We start from the raw sequence: 17,340 nt of genomic DNA on the forward strand, positions 1-17,340 counted from the left end.
CTTGGTAGCAAAACCCTAAAACTCTAACACTAATGTCAGGGTAAGTCACTTTATGGCGGCGGTGCTAAGGAGATGACACTCAGGCGAGTGCACTTTTAATTGGGTCAGACACAGAGCTGTTCATTTAGGAAGCCCTTCTGTTCTCTGAAAGTCCACATTTCAACCTCATCACCGTGTCAGTGGGTGCAAACTACTCAGATCATGCAAATATTTTTCTGGGACAGAAAATGTCACAAATGTTTGTTCTTTACCCAGCTTTGTTAGCGGCATTGCTCTGGAAGGCAAGGTTGAGTAAAGTTGCTATGAATCAATCCAGTATGTGGGAATGGCAGGAAAAATGTACACAGACAGAAGTTAAACCTGCATTCTTTATGATGACCAACAGAGGGCGACTCCTCTGATTGTGGAAACAAAGTAAAAAAGAAGGAAAGGAAGGGTTGACAAATCACTAACACATGTGTTGTCCCTGATCTTATAGGAACTTCATTCAGGTTAATACTGCATGTTTTATGTTGGATTATTCACAGTGTGACTCCCACCAGAGCTTGAGCCATTCAGTTTGTCTGCAGGCTTCACACAGCAATAGATACAGTATGTATAGCTGACAGTGCTGTACCATCAAAAGACCTGTCACTCAGGTTGGTAGGCCTCCAACTGTAATCAACCAGAACAGAAACCAGGCTATAGCTCCCTGACTATAACATGGGATATGTCCTATTTATTTGGCAGATTTACAAACCCCTTGAGGATTAAGTTACATAAAGCTGCTCAGCACGTACACTGTTGTTTATTCCTCAGGCCTCATCAACATTTCTTCAGCCGAATGCTTCAATTTCCATTTCAATCTCAGTGCATTTGCTGTTGAATGACTTCAGCCCGTCTCGTGGAGATTTTGTTAAGGCAAGAACAAATCAGTGCTGTGTACTTAAACCTGATGTTCAGTGTTTCCAATCATATTTGAAGGTAGGAGGTCTCACTTGAAAGCTGTAGTCTTTTCTCCCTGAGGAAAACAACAGAGGATGGATGTGACCCTCAAGCTAGACAAGCTTTGCACATGGGCCCAGACCACTAGGGGCAAACGATGGGTGCCATTGAAATGGAGCTAGAGATGATTTTCAGCAGCACAGGCACGTGAAAAGTTCAAAAGTGAAAGCATGTAAGAAAGCTACAATAAGCTTGAGGACAAAGAGTCTATGCAGATAATGAGGCGTGGACTGAAAGTGAGAATTCAACAGCAACAGAAGCTCTGAGACACAACAGCATGACAGATGTTCAGAGCACCGAGGACCAAAGAGAGAAGATGAGAGAGGGTGGGGGGAGACACATGAGAGGCCAAACATGGGAGGGAAACAAAAAGAGAAAGGGAGCAAAGTGCTGCTGTGGACTTTACCTTGAAGCTCTGGGAAAGACCGTGTGCATGTGATAAGCTGTAGAGAGGGGAAACAGTGAAGTAGTGGGGACTGGAGATTAAGCGCTCAATGCAAGGAGAGAGAGTGGGAGGAAGGAGAGGGGAGAGGCTGAATCACATGGACAGAGAGCCGGAGTGTGTGAGAGGCTTTGTGCTTAATGTGTGCTTCTCGGGAGAATGAATGATGAGGACTACAGCTCCACTTTCTTCTCCACTGGACGGTGTTTAACAGGAATTTATTTCCACTAAGTCAGCATCTAAATACTGGATTTTGTTCCTGCTCTCAACCTCTGTCTTGCCAAGTGCTCTGAGGAAATGCCGGTAAGATTGTCTCATTAGATTTCTTGTAAATTGTGTTTTGATTAAATGACAGCAGCTCTTTTATTTTGACACAATTTCTTGATAATATAAGGCTAAATCCCCACGCTGTATGCATTTAGCTCTGAATATTAACTCATAATTACTCACTTAACAGAATTAAATTGTAATGTGTAACATTCAGAAAAATACTATAATTATTTGAAGCATAAGACTTATATTTTCACTTTAAGTTTACCAAAATATTTATATTTTAAATAGTCCCATTGCATTTTTCTTTGCTGGTTGTTATTGGACACAAACATTGAGTAGTCTCTGCGGCCACACAGATACGTGTCTCGTTCAATTTCAATGATATTTTTCACAACAGTTGTTTTTAGTGTTTTTATTTTCTTCTGTTTTATTAAACAAGAAAATTTCTTCAGTTGGAAGCTTTTTAAGAAATCTTAATCAGTGTAAGCTAGCAGTGTCAGCCTAATCAAACCTTCAGTGCTTTGTATTGGGGAAAACGCTTCATACTAACCTGCTAAACTGTCAGGTGTATCATGCTTGGTGTCTGACCATTCAGGCATGCAGCAGCTGTTGGCTGAGTCCAGAGGTGGGTGTGATGTCTGTTAGCTGTGCATAATTTCGATAGGGACAGACAGGATGTAAAGACATATAAGGACAAGTCCAGAAACACATGCTCTGATGTAAAAAGTTCATCATCTTGTGGGTGAATGGGACTTTTCAAATGTATTTAGTTCATTATTAAATACCATTACTGGGAAACAAGGCAATAGCAATCCTTGAGAACCATGATATCACTGACAGAAACAGCTTTTAGAAATTGTAGTGTAATTTTAAAGAAACATAGGTTTTAATTTATAAATTATTGATTTCTATTTTTTTCTCCCGGGAAACAAACCTGAGAAGAAGGGTGTAAATGTAAAAGCGTAAACTGGACATTTGTCAAATGTTTGATATGTTTTTACAGTTAAATACCAGAATGTCAAGTCTGTGATGCACAGTTTCTTTTATTCAGTTTGTTTGGGATCATTTAAAAATCCTATTAAACTATTTTTGTTCTTCTTGTTGTTCTTGTACTCTCTAAGTATTCATTTGTTACCCTAAATGCACAGCAAAGACCACACACAGAAAAAGAAAAACCTAATTTAAGTGGTTTAAAAAGGGTTGAGGGACTTCCAGAGTATTTCCAGATGTTGCAGTCCATAAAAAAGGGGGGTACACCCTGAATGTCTTATATGATCTCTCCATATAGGGTATCTTTATATGTTAAAAAGGGGCTTTTTCAGTGTTCAGATCATCATTTTAAGTGTAATGTTAAGAAATTTTAAGCAATGGAATAAAAAGAAGAAAAGCTAGAATGAGAAACTACTGAAGTGACAACAAACACTGCCAGAGATTTGTTTTTTCAGACAGAACAAGAGCAAAAATATTCCCAATGATGTCAAAAACACACGAACAAAGGCAAAAATGTGAACTCATTTAAAAAAAAATTCAATGCTTTATAAACTGCATACAACTATATAACTGAACTGCAGTGATTTGATCATTCAGACTCTAAAGTTAAATGAAAATAGTACAAGGATAATTGTTTTATTTTGTTTTTTGAACACTTGCTTTCATTTATTATGAAAGCAACATGTTTAAAAATGTTGGGACACGACCATGTTTACCACACGTTTCATCACCTCCTTGTTTTTCAATTTGGGAACTGAGGATACTGACTGCTGTAACTCTAGAGATAAACACCTTTCCTTTTATTAGTTGATATTTTAGTTACTAAACAATCCAGGGCTTCCTTTCTCACATTTTTTCATCATTTCATAATGTGCAATTTTAAGTTGGGGACGACTCTGGACTGAAGGCAGACTCTTTGTGATGAGCCATGGTGCTGTAATACATGCAGAAGGCGATTTGGCATTGTGTGTGTGAAATTGGGAGTCCTTCCCTGAAAGATTTTGTAAAATGGCATCATGCATTACTCCAAAGTCTGCAACATCATTTAGCAATAATGGTGCCTACACAGATGAGCCCATGCACTGCAGAAGCTCAGACCATCCCAGGTGTGGATGGGAAATTAGATGCTTACAGCTTAAATAGATTAGTCTGAGGACAGCAGCTCATACTCTGGCAAAAGGATATGAGATGGATCTTTGTCAATTTTATAAATGAATCACTTTTTTTTTTTTTTCCATATTTTGACTGGAGAGACTGGCACTGGTTTCCTAGAATGGTCAGGAGGGTGGTCAGCTCAACCAGGTGAGCCACAGCAGTGCCTTCACCTGGTGTTCTTTAAATGCTCTTTAAATCCTTTGAACCCTAACCCTGTGATGTTCCTGTCCATCCAATTTTTGGACGTTGCTGGCATCATATTCAACAAAACTTCTGCGTTCAAACATTAGAAATATTAGTCTTGTACTATTTTAAATAAAGTAAAACCTTTAATAAGGTTCTCACATTTTATAGTGTCCCCACTTCTTTTTTTATAACCCTGTTTTTGTGAACAGGGTTATAAAACAACCCTTTTTAAATGTGTGCCTGTATGTGTTTGTTGTACACAGTGAAACAAACACAGACAGAATGACAGGCCAAGATGTGAAGACAAAATTGTATTTCTGCTCATGTGCTGTGGCAGTCGGCCTCAGGCGACTCTGACCCACTTATTACTGCAGATGACCCCTGTGTGCGTTAGGCGACCTGGCTCGAGAGCCCTGACCGGGCCCCCACGGTCTTCCTACATTATCTGTCACTCAGAGACACAGCCCTGTCAAAGAAGGTTCACTGCATGCAAGAACAACAACCTAAATGCAGCTATTCCACCACAAAGGACTCCATATAGCACAGCATTGTTACTGGAGCTTCTTTCGGGTAGTTTTATCTGTGCATGTGTTTAGAAACCAATAATGAACACTTAATCGAATAAATAATTAGAAATGACTTATTAAGTCAGAGTTATTTAGTCAGAAAAAAGTTTTTCCAGAAAAAACTAAAGACGTTAGATGTAGCAAAAACTATCCAATTAATACTCACACATGCAAACGCAAACTTTTTTTAAATCTGTCGGAAATGTCAATAAATTAAAAAATTAGAGTGTCTGGCAATTATTTCATGGTTCAGGCTTTACAAGGTTCAGAGGCATCTTTATTTCCAAAATTATTTATTCTAATGGCCATCATCTTCACTGTTATTCCTCATATCGGTTTGCACTGTTGTCAACACTACATCCCTGTAGAAAAAGACCTGATAACAAGTCTTGTAAATGACTGTTAACTCAACAATTTATTTCTTGAGTAAAAAAATAAATAAATAAAATCGGGGAAGATCTGAAGACCAAAAGAGGTGAGAAACAGGAGAATTTCACTCGAATACACACAAAGAACTGATACTGTAGCTTATATATTTACTACTTTCATACCTCAGAAACATGACGCACATTGAATTTTTTGAAAATATTTTTTTAAAACATACTACACAGTAGACAGCCCTGCAAAGTCTATATCAATTAAAGAAGTGTTGACAGAGACTGAGCATGACTAATCGTCATTATGTGAAGACTTATTTGTTATTTGCTATGTGCTAAAATGTGGACATGGCAGAGTGCCTATCAGCCACTGCAACTACTTTTGCAGTTAATATGATGTAATTAATGATAAGATTCATTAAAACTGGAGATGAAATAAACATATATCTATGTAACGAATCACAACCAACATAGTATTAGCAAAAGAAACAAACCAAAAGACAGTGACGCCGTTCTCATTCACAAAAACCTGAGAAAACTGTTCAAAATACAGTCACCTGCTCAACTGATCATTACAGTTTTTCTCAGTCGATTTGGCAGTTACTGAATTTTACATAGTACCTGAGTCAGCTGCAACAATCAAAACCCCATTCACATTTTTCAAAACTTGAATAGTTCACCACTCTTTAAAGTCTGAGTCATCAAAACCTTCCTGACTAAAGAGTTCTGCAAACAATGTAGAGTAAGAAATGTTCAGAAGCAAAAATGAAATGTGAAGGATTTTTTTATATAAAATGGAGAAAAGTAAAAACATACTCGTGAAATTGTGTGCATCAGAAAACAGACAAAGAAAATAGATCTGAGAACAAAGCACCAACTACTCTATGAAGTAGAGTCACACTACATACACTCAGCAACCACTTTATTAAGTATGCCTGCTCCACTGCTCAATAAAGTAATCCAAATATCTAATCAGCTTTTCACATCAGTAGCAGCTCCATGCATTTACGTATGTAGACATGAACAAGACAGCCTGCTAAAGTTTAAACCGAGCATCAGAATAGATGAAACATGGCCGAATGTGGCATGGTTGTTCGTGTTAAATGGGCTGTTCTGAGTATTTCCGACATTGTTGATGTACTGAAATACACAACCATCTCCAGGGTTTATGGGGAATCGTCTGAATCAGGTTGAGGTCAGAGGAGAATGGCTAGACTACTTTGAGTTTATAGGAAGGCAAGAATAACTCAAATGGTTGATTGTCTCAGACGGGCTGGTTTGTGTATTTCAGAAACGACTGATCTCCTGGGATTTTCTCTGCACACTTATCTCTAACAGAGAATGGTCTGAAAAAGAAAATATCGAGTTCTTTGAGTGAAAATGGCTTGTAGATGCCAGAGGTTAGAGGAGAATGACCAGACTGCTCCAAAATGATAGGAAGGCATCAGTAACTCAAATAACCACTTGTTGCAACCAAGGTATGCAGAAAGGCATCTCTGAATGCTTGATAGGTCAAATATTGAAGCAGAAGACCTTCAGCAGCACACCGGCTGCCTTTCCTGTCTGCTGAAAACAGTAAACTAAGAGTAAAGTTTCCATGGGTCAACCAAAATTGGACAACAGAAGATAGAAAAATGTTGTCTGAGAAGTCTCAACTTCTGCTGCAAACCAGGTAGTAGGGTGAGAAGTGACAGGCTGGTATTGTAATGGTGTGGGGATATTCTCTTGCCACTCTTTGGGCCCCTTGGTAACAACTAAGCATTATTGTATATTGAGCAACTGTGATGCTATCTTGTCAATATGAACCAAAATCACTGAGCAAGGTTTCCAGCACCTTGTTGAATCTGTGCCATGACAAGACAGGGAACAGAGGAACTTCAGGAACGATTCTAACTCCCCCCTAAAGACTGCTATAGATACCTGAATCATAAAGAAAAAGATTAATAAAACTCCTAACAGCATAGAAGAATACTTTATTAATATTATGGAAAAACATCTCCCAGCTAAGAAACATGTTTCTCATATTTACAAAAGGATTATAAAGGAGTCATGCCAAAACACAGGCTATATTAAGGAGAGATGGGAACTAGAATTAAATGTTATAATCACAGATAATATATGAGAAGAGTTGTGCAAAACCTGTCAAGAGGGAATAAGAAGTCAATTGTAGAGAGAATTTGATTGGAAATTTAAAATCAGACTTTTCAGTACACCTCTTGTTATCTCCTCAAACTATAAAGAACCTAATATAGAACTATGTTGGAGAAAATGTGGGGAAATAGCAGCAAAGTGCACCTAATAAAGTATCCAGTAAATCTGTGGTGGGTAACTGAAAAGGTGTACAAAGCCTCTCTCGATGGCGGCCATCTTTGAGCTGTAAACATCCACACCAATCCCATGCAGGAATCTGCACACTCTAATTATTACACTCTTACTCAGATTTAAGACACAGCAATGGAGGGCTTTTTATAAAAGGAAAGAAAAGCACATCAGTCGCACAAGACGACAAAAACAGCAGTCGTAACGCCCACAAACAAATGCGCAGGGTAACTGTTGATAGTTAAGCAGTTTAGATGTTGGATCTTTGGTCCAGAACTGATTTCTACTGAGACATAAAAAATAAATGACCTTTGTCTTGAGGACTTGAAATTTCAAGTTGTGAAAAAGCTCGTATGTAAATCATCATGCAGCCTATTTTGTTGTGTGTGTGTGTGTGTGCGTGCGTGCGTGCGTGCGTGCGTGCGTGCGTGTGTGCGTGCGTGCGTGCGTGCGTGTGTGCGTGTGTGTGTGTGTGTGTGTGCGGTCTTTGCTGTCAGCTGCTTGTCTCACTGTGCCTGAGGTCTTGCCACAGGGAAGGCTTCCACTTGTCATCTTCACTCAAGGTAAGGGCAAAAAGCCCCTTAATGAGGTTCATCTCCCATCCTCCCTTAAATAATTTTCCTTTTGTTTTACCACCAGCACCATCAGGAAATTTAAAGTAAAATAATTACTCTGACTTGAAAGCAGTTGTCTAATCCTGTTGATTTTAAGAGCATATAATTTAGACTAGAATCAGTTTTTTTAAACACCCCTATGACACTGTATCTTTCACAGACAAAAGAATGCACTCATAAAAAGACGAAACACAGTCAAAGGCTGAACTATGCTTGACGTCATAATTCCTCACCATTCGCTGCTACCCATTTTAAGAATTTTAGATTTTCAAGAGCTGCTTTCATAAATTGTAAAATGAAAACAGTCTTCTTTAAACACTCTCTTGGCCTTGTTCAGGCTGAGTTATCATTGTGCCTGCAGCTCAGTGTTACCGACACAGAGGGGGAGCAAATATCAAGCTTTAGAGAAAATCAAAAGGGCAGATGGATTTTCTCACAATCTGAATTTTGCTGAACTGAATAACAGATAACGATTCTTCGAAGCTCAGAATTGATTTTCAACATATCTGGCTAATAAAATGAATGCCTTTGGCCACTGCAGCACTGAAATGACAGGGATATTAAGTTTTTGGTCTGAGACTTATAAACTATAATCTAGTATAATCTGTAAAAGAGGAAAAATCTGTTTAAGAAAAGAACAAAACATAGAAATATTCTGGCCGCTGATAAAGTCATAAAAATACAGAAAAATTATTGTTTATAGCTTTAAATGTCATATTTTGTGTTAAATAAAACTAATTTACAAGGGTGGAAGCAATGAAATGAGATCTTTCTTTTGGCACGATACAGCATAGACTACAGAGCACTGTGAAAACGTCTCAAGTTTCTTTATACGTGGCTTGGAAAATGAGTTAGTACATTTTTAACAAGCTTGAAAATCAGTATTTATTCTACAACACTTCCCTGGGTAAGTGTTCTTGTAATTTCTTGAAGTAGTCTTCAGGAATAGTTCTCCAGGCTTCTTGAAGAACATTCAAAGCCCTTCCTTGGATGTTGGCTGCCTTGTTCTGTTTTGGTTCAATAATACTGAGGTCCAGGCTCTTAGGAGGCCAATCTGATCATCCTAAATGATGTGTTTTTCTGCCCAAGCATATTTTTCCTGCACTAGCAGTGTGTTTTTGATCGTAGTCAATCAGATGCTTTCCAGATAGTATTGCATGTTGGATACAAATCCAACAATACGTTCCATCAATTTTGACAAGATCTCCAACACCACTGCCTGAAGTGCAGCCTCAAACCGTGACAGAGCCTCCACTGTGTTTACAGATGGCTCACTGTAACACTCACAGTTTTACCTCTCTGAGCTCCTCTGCATATATTAATGACACTGTGAACAAAAGTTTAAAATTAACAAAGTGCATAAAGACACAATTTAAAATAGGTTCAGTTGTCTGTTTTGTGTAAACACAACACTGGTTCATCACTTGAGTAAGGTGCCTTTTTTATTTGAATGATCGATACTGTAGCTCAGTGTTAAGTGTGCAAAACAACAACAACAAAAAGCAGAAAAATGATAAAATCATCCATCGACTGCTTATTTCTGCTCTAAAGTGTAATCTTATCATGGCAGGTCTGGGAGGACTGACTTCCTTTAAGGAGCTGCAGTTAATGACACTTCTCCATTGTCCTAATTTTAAAACCCTGGAAGTTTCCCCTTGGTTTTTGCTGTGAACCGCAGCTGAAAGAGACTTGACTCCAACTAAATGACAGTTTGGGTTTCACTGACGACAACTTTCCATTGTTAGCTTTCAGATGCACCACAGTGGGGCTTGTGAGACGGCGAGGATGTAAAATTCATTTTAACAGAACTCCACAGAGAGCCACAGCTGTGCATTTTCCTAAGCATGCTTGAGCAGCAGAGGGGTCTTTGGGAAACTCAGGAACATGATACCAAAAAACAAACATTACAGATATGCACCGGATGTGTCTGCTGTTATTTATGTGCAGCTAATTTGTAACAACAATAATGTTTTCATGGAGGCATATGGGGCCAACCAGATTATGTTTCTGTTAGGATAAAGACAAACAATGTTAATATTGAAGTATTCAACATACTTTTAAGCTTGTGTTGAGACACTGTCAGCACACATCAGACTGCACTCTAGTTTTATGCAGAAAGAGACTGAACAATACAACAATACCACCCTGACCGAGTTGGTATTGTTGCCCAAAATTAATCACAGACAGGAGTGTGCTCGCTCTTCACACTTTGGACTCACATGTCTATCCTTTGCATTCATATGACTGCTGCTGTGGCCAGGACGTATAAATGTAGAACATCGTTCGCTCTGAAAAAATGTCTCTAAACAATCCAAGCAGCAATTGCATTTCTCAGCACAACATAACCATGAAAACGAAAGATTCGTAATTGTCTTTTGAGGCAGGGTTGACATGAAAGAGATGAGCTCAGAGGAAGAAATATCAGAAGTGACGAGAGCTTGACAGGAAAGCCTTGCTTTGAAAGTACAAGAAGACAAATAAAGCTCTTTCTCTTTATTTTACAATGCGAAAAGGTGAGAAAACCACGAAAGCTCATTTGTACCTATGAGGAACAGCATGCCCCGTTGTTTCATAAGCATACGCAAACGATGGGTAAACATGAAAAGTAATCACATACTTAGGATTTCTAGTATTTTGAAAAGCAAATGAGATAAAGCAGCCAATACAGAACATAACAAATTAAAATTAAGGCGTTAGGAGTGATCCAAAATCTTTTTGTCACATGAAAAACAGAAATGTCAGACAACCAAATGTCTTTTTTTCGTTTCAAGATAACCAGGGATGGAAAACCTCCAATAATGAGAACACTGTTTATAATTTACTCAGATGATAAGTGTGAACACACCACTGACATCTAGACATTTGCAATCTGACAGGCCTTATCAACATTAGCAGGAAGTAAAAGTGTTTCCAGCAAGTAAACGATTGACCCACACATGCTGGAGACTGAATCAGAATCAGAATCAGAATCAGAAAGGGGTTTATTGCCAAATGTTGAGCAGGTTTACAACATTAGGAAATTGCTGCGGTGCTTCAGTGCAAACATGGTGTCATAAATAGCACTTAAATAGACATGAAAAAATAAAAGTAGGGATAAGAATTAAAAGTGCTACGTAGAAAGATATGTGCATGAGATATACATGAGATATATACATGAGAATAAGAATTAAGAGTGCTACGTAGAAAGATATATACATGAGTGCAGGTGGTGATCAGTGCCAAACATGGAATGATGCAGTGAACACAGCGTAGGGTCATGTGTTAGTAGCGGGAACAGTCATATGGTTATTGTTCATGTGTCCAACAGCAGAGGGGAAGAAACTGTTCTTATGGCGAGAGGTTCTGGTGCGAATGGACCGGAGCCTCCTGCCTGAGGGGAGCAGGTCAAACAGACTGTGTCCAGGGTGAGAAGGGTCAGCTGAGATCCGAGCTGCACGCCGCAATGTCCTGGAGGTGTACAGGTCCTGCAAAGATGGGAGTCTGCAGCCAATCACCTTCTCAGCAGAGCGCACAACACGCTGCAGTCTCTGTTTGTCCCTGATAGTAGCTCCAGCGTACCACACGGTGATGGAGGAGGTGAGGATGGACTCGATGATTGCAGTGTAGAACTGCATCATCGTCCGTGTTGGCAGGTTGAATTTCTTCAGCTGCCTCAGGAAGTACATCCTCTGCTGGGCTTTCTTGATGACGGAGGTGATGGTGGGCTCCCACTTCAGGTCCTGGGTGATGGTGGTACCCAGGAAGCGGAATGAGTCCACAGAGGTGATGGGGGTGTCAGTCAGGATGATGGGGGGGAGTGGGGCTGTGTGCTTCCTGAAGTCCACAATAATCTCCACTGTCTTCTGGGCATTCAGCACCAGGTTGTTGTGGCTGCACCAGGACACCAGACGTTCAACCACTTGTACCAAAGTCACTTGTACCAAAGGTGCATCTGTGTAATCTAATTTATTGTTTGTAAAATCTTACATCTCAGTAAGAGTCACTTAATTAAAACAAATAACAAAGTGACCAAAATTTCAAAATGATGAAATTTCTTATCAGCTTTATAAATATAAATTTATTTTTCTGTTCATAAAGCTACGTTCAGCTGATCCCTTATTCACGAAGGGTCACCACGTGTTTCGTTTAGCAGATATTTAGCGTGATATCGTTTCCGTGATATCATATAATTTTTTTTGTCTCCGCCCAGGATCAAACCCACTTCACTAAATTGCTAATAACAAGTAAAACGTCAGGTTGTTTTATATCTGGCCCTTGTTTCCAGACAAGCTTTGAGGGTCTTTCATATCTGATCTTAATTCAACCCTGAACCATGAGCCAGTCACAGAAAAAATACACAAGTGTTTCCCTTGCTTCTCAAGAACCTCTAATTCCCTGCTGATATTAGTGAAAGGACTTCAGCCACAGCTGTGATGTTTTGTTGACCATGTTTCTGCACACAAAGCTGCACAGCAAATGCAGGCTTTGATTTGGTTTTGCTCTGGTCTGAATATGTCCACTCCTGTTACCTTTTGTTTCGTCCTCTGTGCGTACCTTCCTGCTCTCTGGCCCAGTGAACAGCATAAATGATTGAAGGACTCGTGTATTTAGTTGTCAGCTGAGACAGACATTTGGTACTGAACTCAGAGTTTCAGCATGGGAACTGACAGCATCGAGGTGCTTCCAACAGTGTTAGGGCACAGAAACAGCACGTAGCTGGTACACACAAGTAATAAATTCAGTGCCAATACTCTCCAGCTGGAGAAAAAGAAGACTACCTATGATTTGTAAGGCTATTTTTTATTCAGCCTTTAGTGTAACATATCTGTACTGCAACATAAGCACAACCTCTCTACCCTACACATGTCATATACTACAGACTTTTAGCACTTCAAACCCTTTGAGTCAAGCATATTATTGGATTACATGCTTCAATTTATATTAAAAGCTATGTTTGTAAGAACTGTTTTAATGCCACTGTTTGAATGGCAGCAAAGATATAGAGTATACACACTTATGTCTTATGGTGGCTTTCAGAGGTTAAAATCAAACATCCCTAAATTTGCAGATGATACATATATATTAAAAGGTTTGCTACTGACTGCAGTAACCGATTCAAAGCTTTAAATGATGTGATTTTGAGTGCTGCAAAAGTGCTATTGTGTCTGGTATGAACGACCTAAAATTATCTGACATTTGTTAAAAAAATAAAATTTCTATTGAAATCATGAGAAATAACAAATTTAATGCGATTTTTAACAACTGCATTTAGAAAATCTTTTTAGAAATAGAGAATTAGAAAAAAAAACATTGGTTCAATTCGGCCATCAAAAAGAGAAATACCATGACTGTTAACTGTTGGACATAATGTGCTTATTATGTGATATAAGGTTTTCAATGCTTACCTATTTTTTTCCCATTAGGAGAGTTTCCCAGTCCAGGACATGGTCTCCTGAGTGGTCCCGCCACCACTGCATCACAAGCCTTAAAACCAGTCTAACCTGGGACATGACTGCTCTGCTTCCCAACGTCAGTGTTCCTGGGAGTACGGCAGCTTTGCTGGTGACCACTGACTGTCCGTTTAACCTGACTGCAGCTGCTCAGGCAGGACTGGGGTCAGGCCATTCACTGGCCCCACTATGTACCGTGTGTTGCTGTGGGGTTCTCAATCGCACCTTGGCAGTGGCATTCATGGTCAGCCTAGCATTTGCCATCGTGGTTGGGAACGTGGTCACACTTACAGTGTTTGTGCAGACCAGACAGTCGAGAACACCACAGGGATACCTGAAAGGTAAATGTTGTGAACTGTGTGTTGAGACAACTTTTGTTGTAATTTTGTGCTATATAAATAACATTTATTGAATTGAATTAAAAAATAATAATTGAACTGCTTTATCACCACATCTTAACATGTACATCTAGAGTGTAAATCAAGTTTCATGGATTGATTCCAGTAGAGCCCGACCAACATCAGATATTTACCGATATTTGATATGAAATCTGATATCAGCTGATATATTTTTTTCTTTCAGGCACAGGAAACATAAACAGATTTACCTGACATTGGTCATGTGCAGTTATTTATAACTCCTTACTAATATAATATAACGATTCTGTTCATATTGCTACATTAAGTCATAGATCACTGGTTTACATTTCTTGTATCTGCTGGCTGTTGTGTTTGTGTGGTTCCAAACACATGCAGGAACGTTGTAGAGTGCCCTCTGGTGGACAAACTATGCAACCTTAATACTAACAACAAGATTATAAGAGTTTGTTCCACCTCTTCTTTCCTTTTGTATTTTAATTTATCCTCTGGTATATCACATAGATATTACTGGGCAATATGTCGTCCCTCAACATTATATTGGTAGGGCTCTAATTTCAAGAAACGCAAAAAACAATTCCTTAGTAAAATTTAATTTCCTGTTTGTAAAATGCAGTAATATTAAAGAAGACTTTTTTTTCAGTCTAGAGAGATATAAGAGAATCTTTAATTTTAAGCAATAAATATATTGTAAATTGTATTATATGTATAATGTATAAGTATTGCATTCCTTTCACAAGGTGGCAGTGACCAGAAGGGATTATAAAGTATTATAAATCAACTTCAAATTCAAATTCAAATTTTATTTGTCACGTACACAGTCGTACACAGTCATACACAGTACGATATGTAGTGAAATGCTTAGACAACTGCTCGTGACCTAAAAAAAAAAAAAAAAAAAAAAGGCTATGAATAAGATAGGAAATAAATATGAAAAATTAAAAAGGGTAAATTTAACTAGGAAGGAATAAAATATAAATTAAGGTTAAAAATGAAATAACTGTACAACACAATTTAGAATGAAGGGTAAATTTAACTGGGAAGAATAAGATAAAATATATAAATTAAAGTTGAAAATAAAATAACTGTACAACAAAATACACAATACACAATATAGAACTATATAAGAATGTATGAAGAAATATAAATAAATAAATAAATAAATATATACACAATAACAGCAGCTGTACAAGTATTAACTGGAAATGAAGAATATAGTGACCAGTGTTGTGCAATCCACATTATGTCTTATATTAAATAGTTTCATTCAGCACAACCGATTCATTTAAATTTATGGAAAACCTAAATCAGAAAGGTTGTTTTTTAAATTCTGCAAATAAAGCAGTTCTTGTGATTAATGGTAAAATGCTAAGTAAATGATAATAAGGAAAACTAAATACAGCTATCCAACATGACATCTTCCTCTTCTTTCTTCTCTGTGACAGTGTCTCTGGCCATAGCAGATATGATGGTCGGTGTCCTCGTGGTTCCTTTTTCCATCTACACTGAAATCTCTCTGATGGTAACCACCACGCCCCCTGTTTGGTATCAGGGTACTTCTACTTCCCCTGCCAACTCCTCTTCTCGTGGTGGACTAGTAAGCCCATGGCAGCCCTGCATGCTGATTGGTCCAGTGTTTGCTGGATGCACATTTGTTTCCATCAGCACCATTTTCCTAATGACTTTGGAGCGCAGTGTGGCCATCCTGTGGCCACTCCAAAAGGACGCCTTGGTGACCCGAAGACGAACTCTGTTCCTCATCCTGTTCTCCTGGGCTTCCAGCTTTCTGCTGGCTTTAGCGCCTCTCATCTTCAGCAGAAACTTCACTTTGGAGTACAATGAGTGCAGTCGCATGTGTAACTACACCCCACTCATGCTTGGAGGCCATCTCCCGCCAGATGCCAACATCTTGTTGTTATTCCCAGCGTTCGATTTCACACTGCTCGGTGGCACATTGGCTGTTAATATCGTGTCTTTCACTAGCATTCGGCGGTACTCCCAAAAACGCAAACTACTCTCAGAGGGGAGTCTGAGCGATGGAGGAGGAGGAGGTGGAGGATGCCCTCACAGGCCCTCTTTTTCAGACATCAAAGCAGCCAAAACAATTGGCATATTAACATTTGCCTTTACAGCATCCTTCACGCCCATTGCAGTGTTTGTGCTCGGGAACGTGGTGGGATACACCTGGTGTAATTTCTCCTTTTTTGCCTTCTGGATTCTGACAGGAAACAGTTGCTGTAATGTTATTATTTACAGCGTCAGGGACCACCGCTTCAGGAAGGGTGTGACCCTGCTGTTTCAACGAGATCAATCCCCCCCGCATGGCGAGAAGAACTAAGAGACGCGTAAATCTGTGTTGTGGCTGTGACCCAAAGTATGACTTGGAATAGTTTAAAAAGTAGAGAAAGGTGAAGAATGGGTTTATTCGCTTACTCTGTGAAAAGATTGTCATCCCTTTCCTGTTTTCAAAGAGAGGAAAAAAGGAACCCTGCCTATTTCAACTTGTGGTCCTTAATATGCCATCAATAATCTCTCTTGCTAAAGCATTATGTTAAAAACATATGAATTTCATCCATTAAAAAAGCAGCAACGTTATTCCATATTATGACCTATAAAGGCTGTGATTATTTTACATGTGCAATGCACTCTGGATTGATGATGGAAACGAGTTCGACTCATTACATCAGTCTCACAACCAAGTACATAATGTATGAACGCTATGAAATGTCTAAAGGAAACAAGAAAAGAGATATTAATCTACACAGTTTTCTCATCCATAGCAAGAGAAAGGGAAATGATCGGGCACATGCGGATGAAGACAACTTCCAAAAGACCCCGAGCTGTGTTCTTGACACTTCTGTACTAACACATTTGATTAATTTAGAGCTCACAAACACTTTTTGTTGTTGTTGGTGAGAAGCAGAAACTAAGACCAAAAGCTGCACCTATAATTTGTCTCCCCAAAAATGCAGACAGCAAGTGAAAGTGAAAATAACTTTAAGATAGCCTGGGAACAGAAAGTATTAAATGTAAAGATGCTCTGCAGGCAGCAAAATATAACTTATGGCAGGTGCTGCCTTTGAAAGTGCACCAAAGTGTGTTTAAGAGTCTATAAACATAAAGTGTCTTGAGGAGAGATTGACTACATTGAAAAGGTGGATGGTAGGCTGAAATTACAGGTTAGGAAAGACATTTTATCATAACCTGATACACTCCCCTTTCACACCTCTCAAGTGGCTGCACAGAAAAGGATTTTGTCCCATGCTTGCTTCTTCAGCTCTGTGATCGTCTTCATTGTTGGGGTTTTTTAGTGAAGAGGAAACAGAAAGCAGGAAGAGAGAGTGGTGGAAGACACTCCACAAAGGGCCACGGTTCAAAGTCAAATCTGGTTAAATGCATTTAGCCTTTCAGCACATGGTTGCCTGCTCAACCTGGGAGAAGGTCATCCTCGTTTTTTGTTTTTTAATTCTGAGTTATGCCAACAGTCTTTTCATGTTCAGTTATGTCATTCTCAGATTTTAGTTGAATGGGTTGTGCTATCTAGCCCAGCGGTTCCCAACCCCTGGGCCTCGGACCGGTACCGGTCCGTGAGTCGTTTGGTACCGGGCCGCGAGAGTTGAGGCTCAGG

The 17,340-nt window shown here is 39.1% G+C and overlaps 1 protein-coding gene across 1 annotated transcript; it reads left to right on the top strand.

Moving 5' to 3' along the window:
* The first annotated feature begins 1,495 nt into the window (after window positions 1-1,495).
* LOC113020718 (trace amine-associated receptor 13c) lies at window positions 1,496-16,949 on the top strand. The gene is made up of 3 exons (XM_026164959.1): window positions 1,496-1,729; window positions 13,309-13,676; window positions 15,158-16,949. The coding sequence occupies exons 2-3, from the start codon at window positions 13,394-13,396 to the stop codon at window positions 16,048-16,050; spliced, it is 1,176 nt and encodes a 391-aa protein (XP_026020744.1). The 5' UTR covers window positions 1,496-1,729; window positions 13,309-13,393; the 3' UTR covers window positions 16,051-16,949.
* Window positions 16,950-17,340: the final 391 nt, after the last annotated feature.

The sequence above is a fragment of the Astatotilapia calliptera genome, chromosome 1, assembly GCF_900246225.1.
Source record: "Astatotilapia calliptera chromosome 1, fAstCal1.2, whole genome shotgun sequence".
Taxonomy (NCBI): domain Eukaryota; kingdom Metazoa; phylum Chordata; class Actinopteri; order Cichliformes; family Cichlidae; genus Astatotilapia; species Astatotilapia calliptera.

What these genes read in the sequence shown, in the direction of transcription:
- LOC113020718 (XM_026164959.1), top strand. Translation starts at nt 13,394, where the DNA reads ATGACTGCTCTGCTTCCCAACGTCAGTGTTCCTGGGAGTACGGCAGCT. An exon ending in ACCACAGGGATACCTGAAAG is followed by an intron (nt 13,677 to 15,157) that starts GTAAATGTTGTG and finishes TCTCTGTGACAG; the next exon opens with TGTCTCTGGCCATAGCAGAT.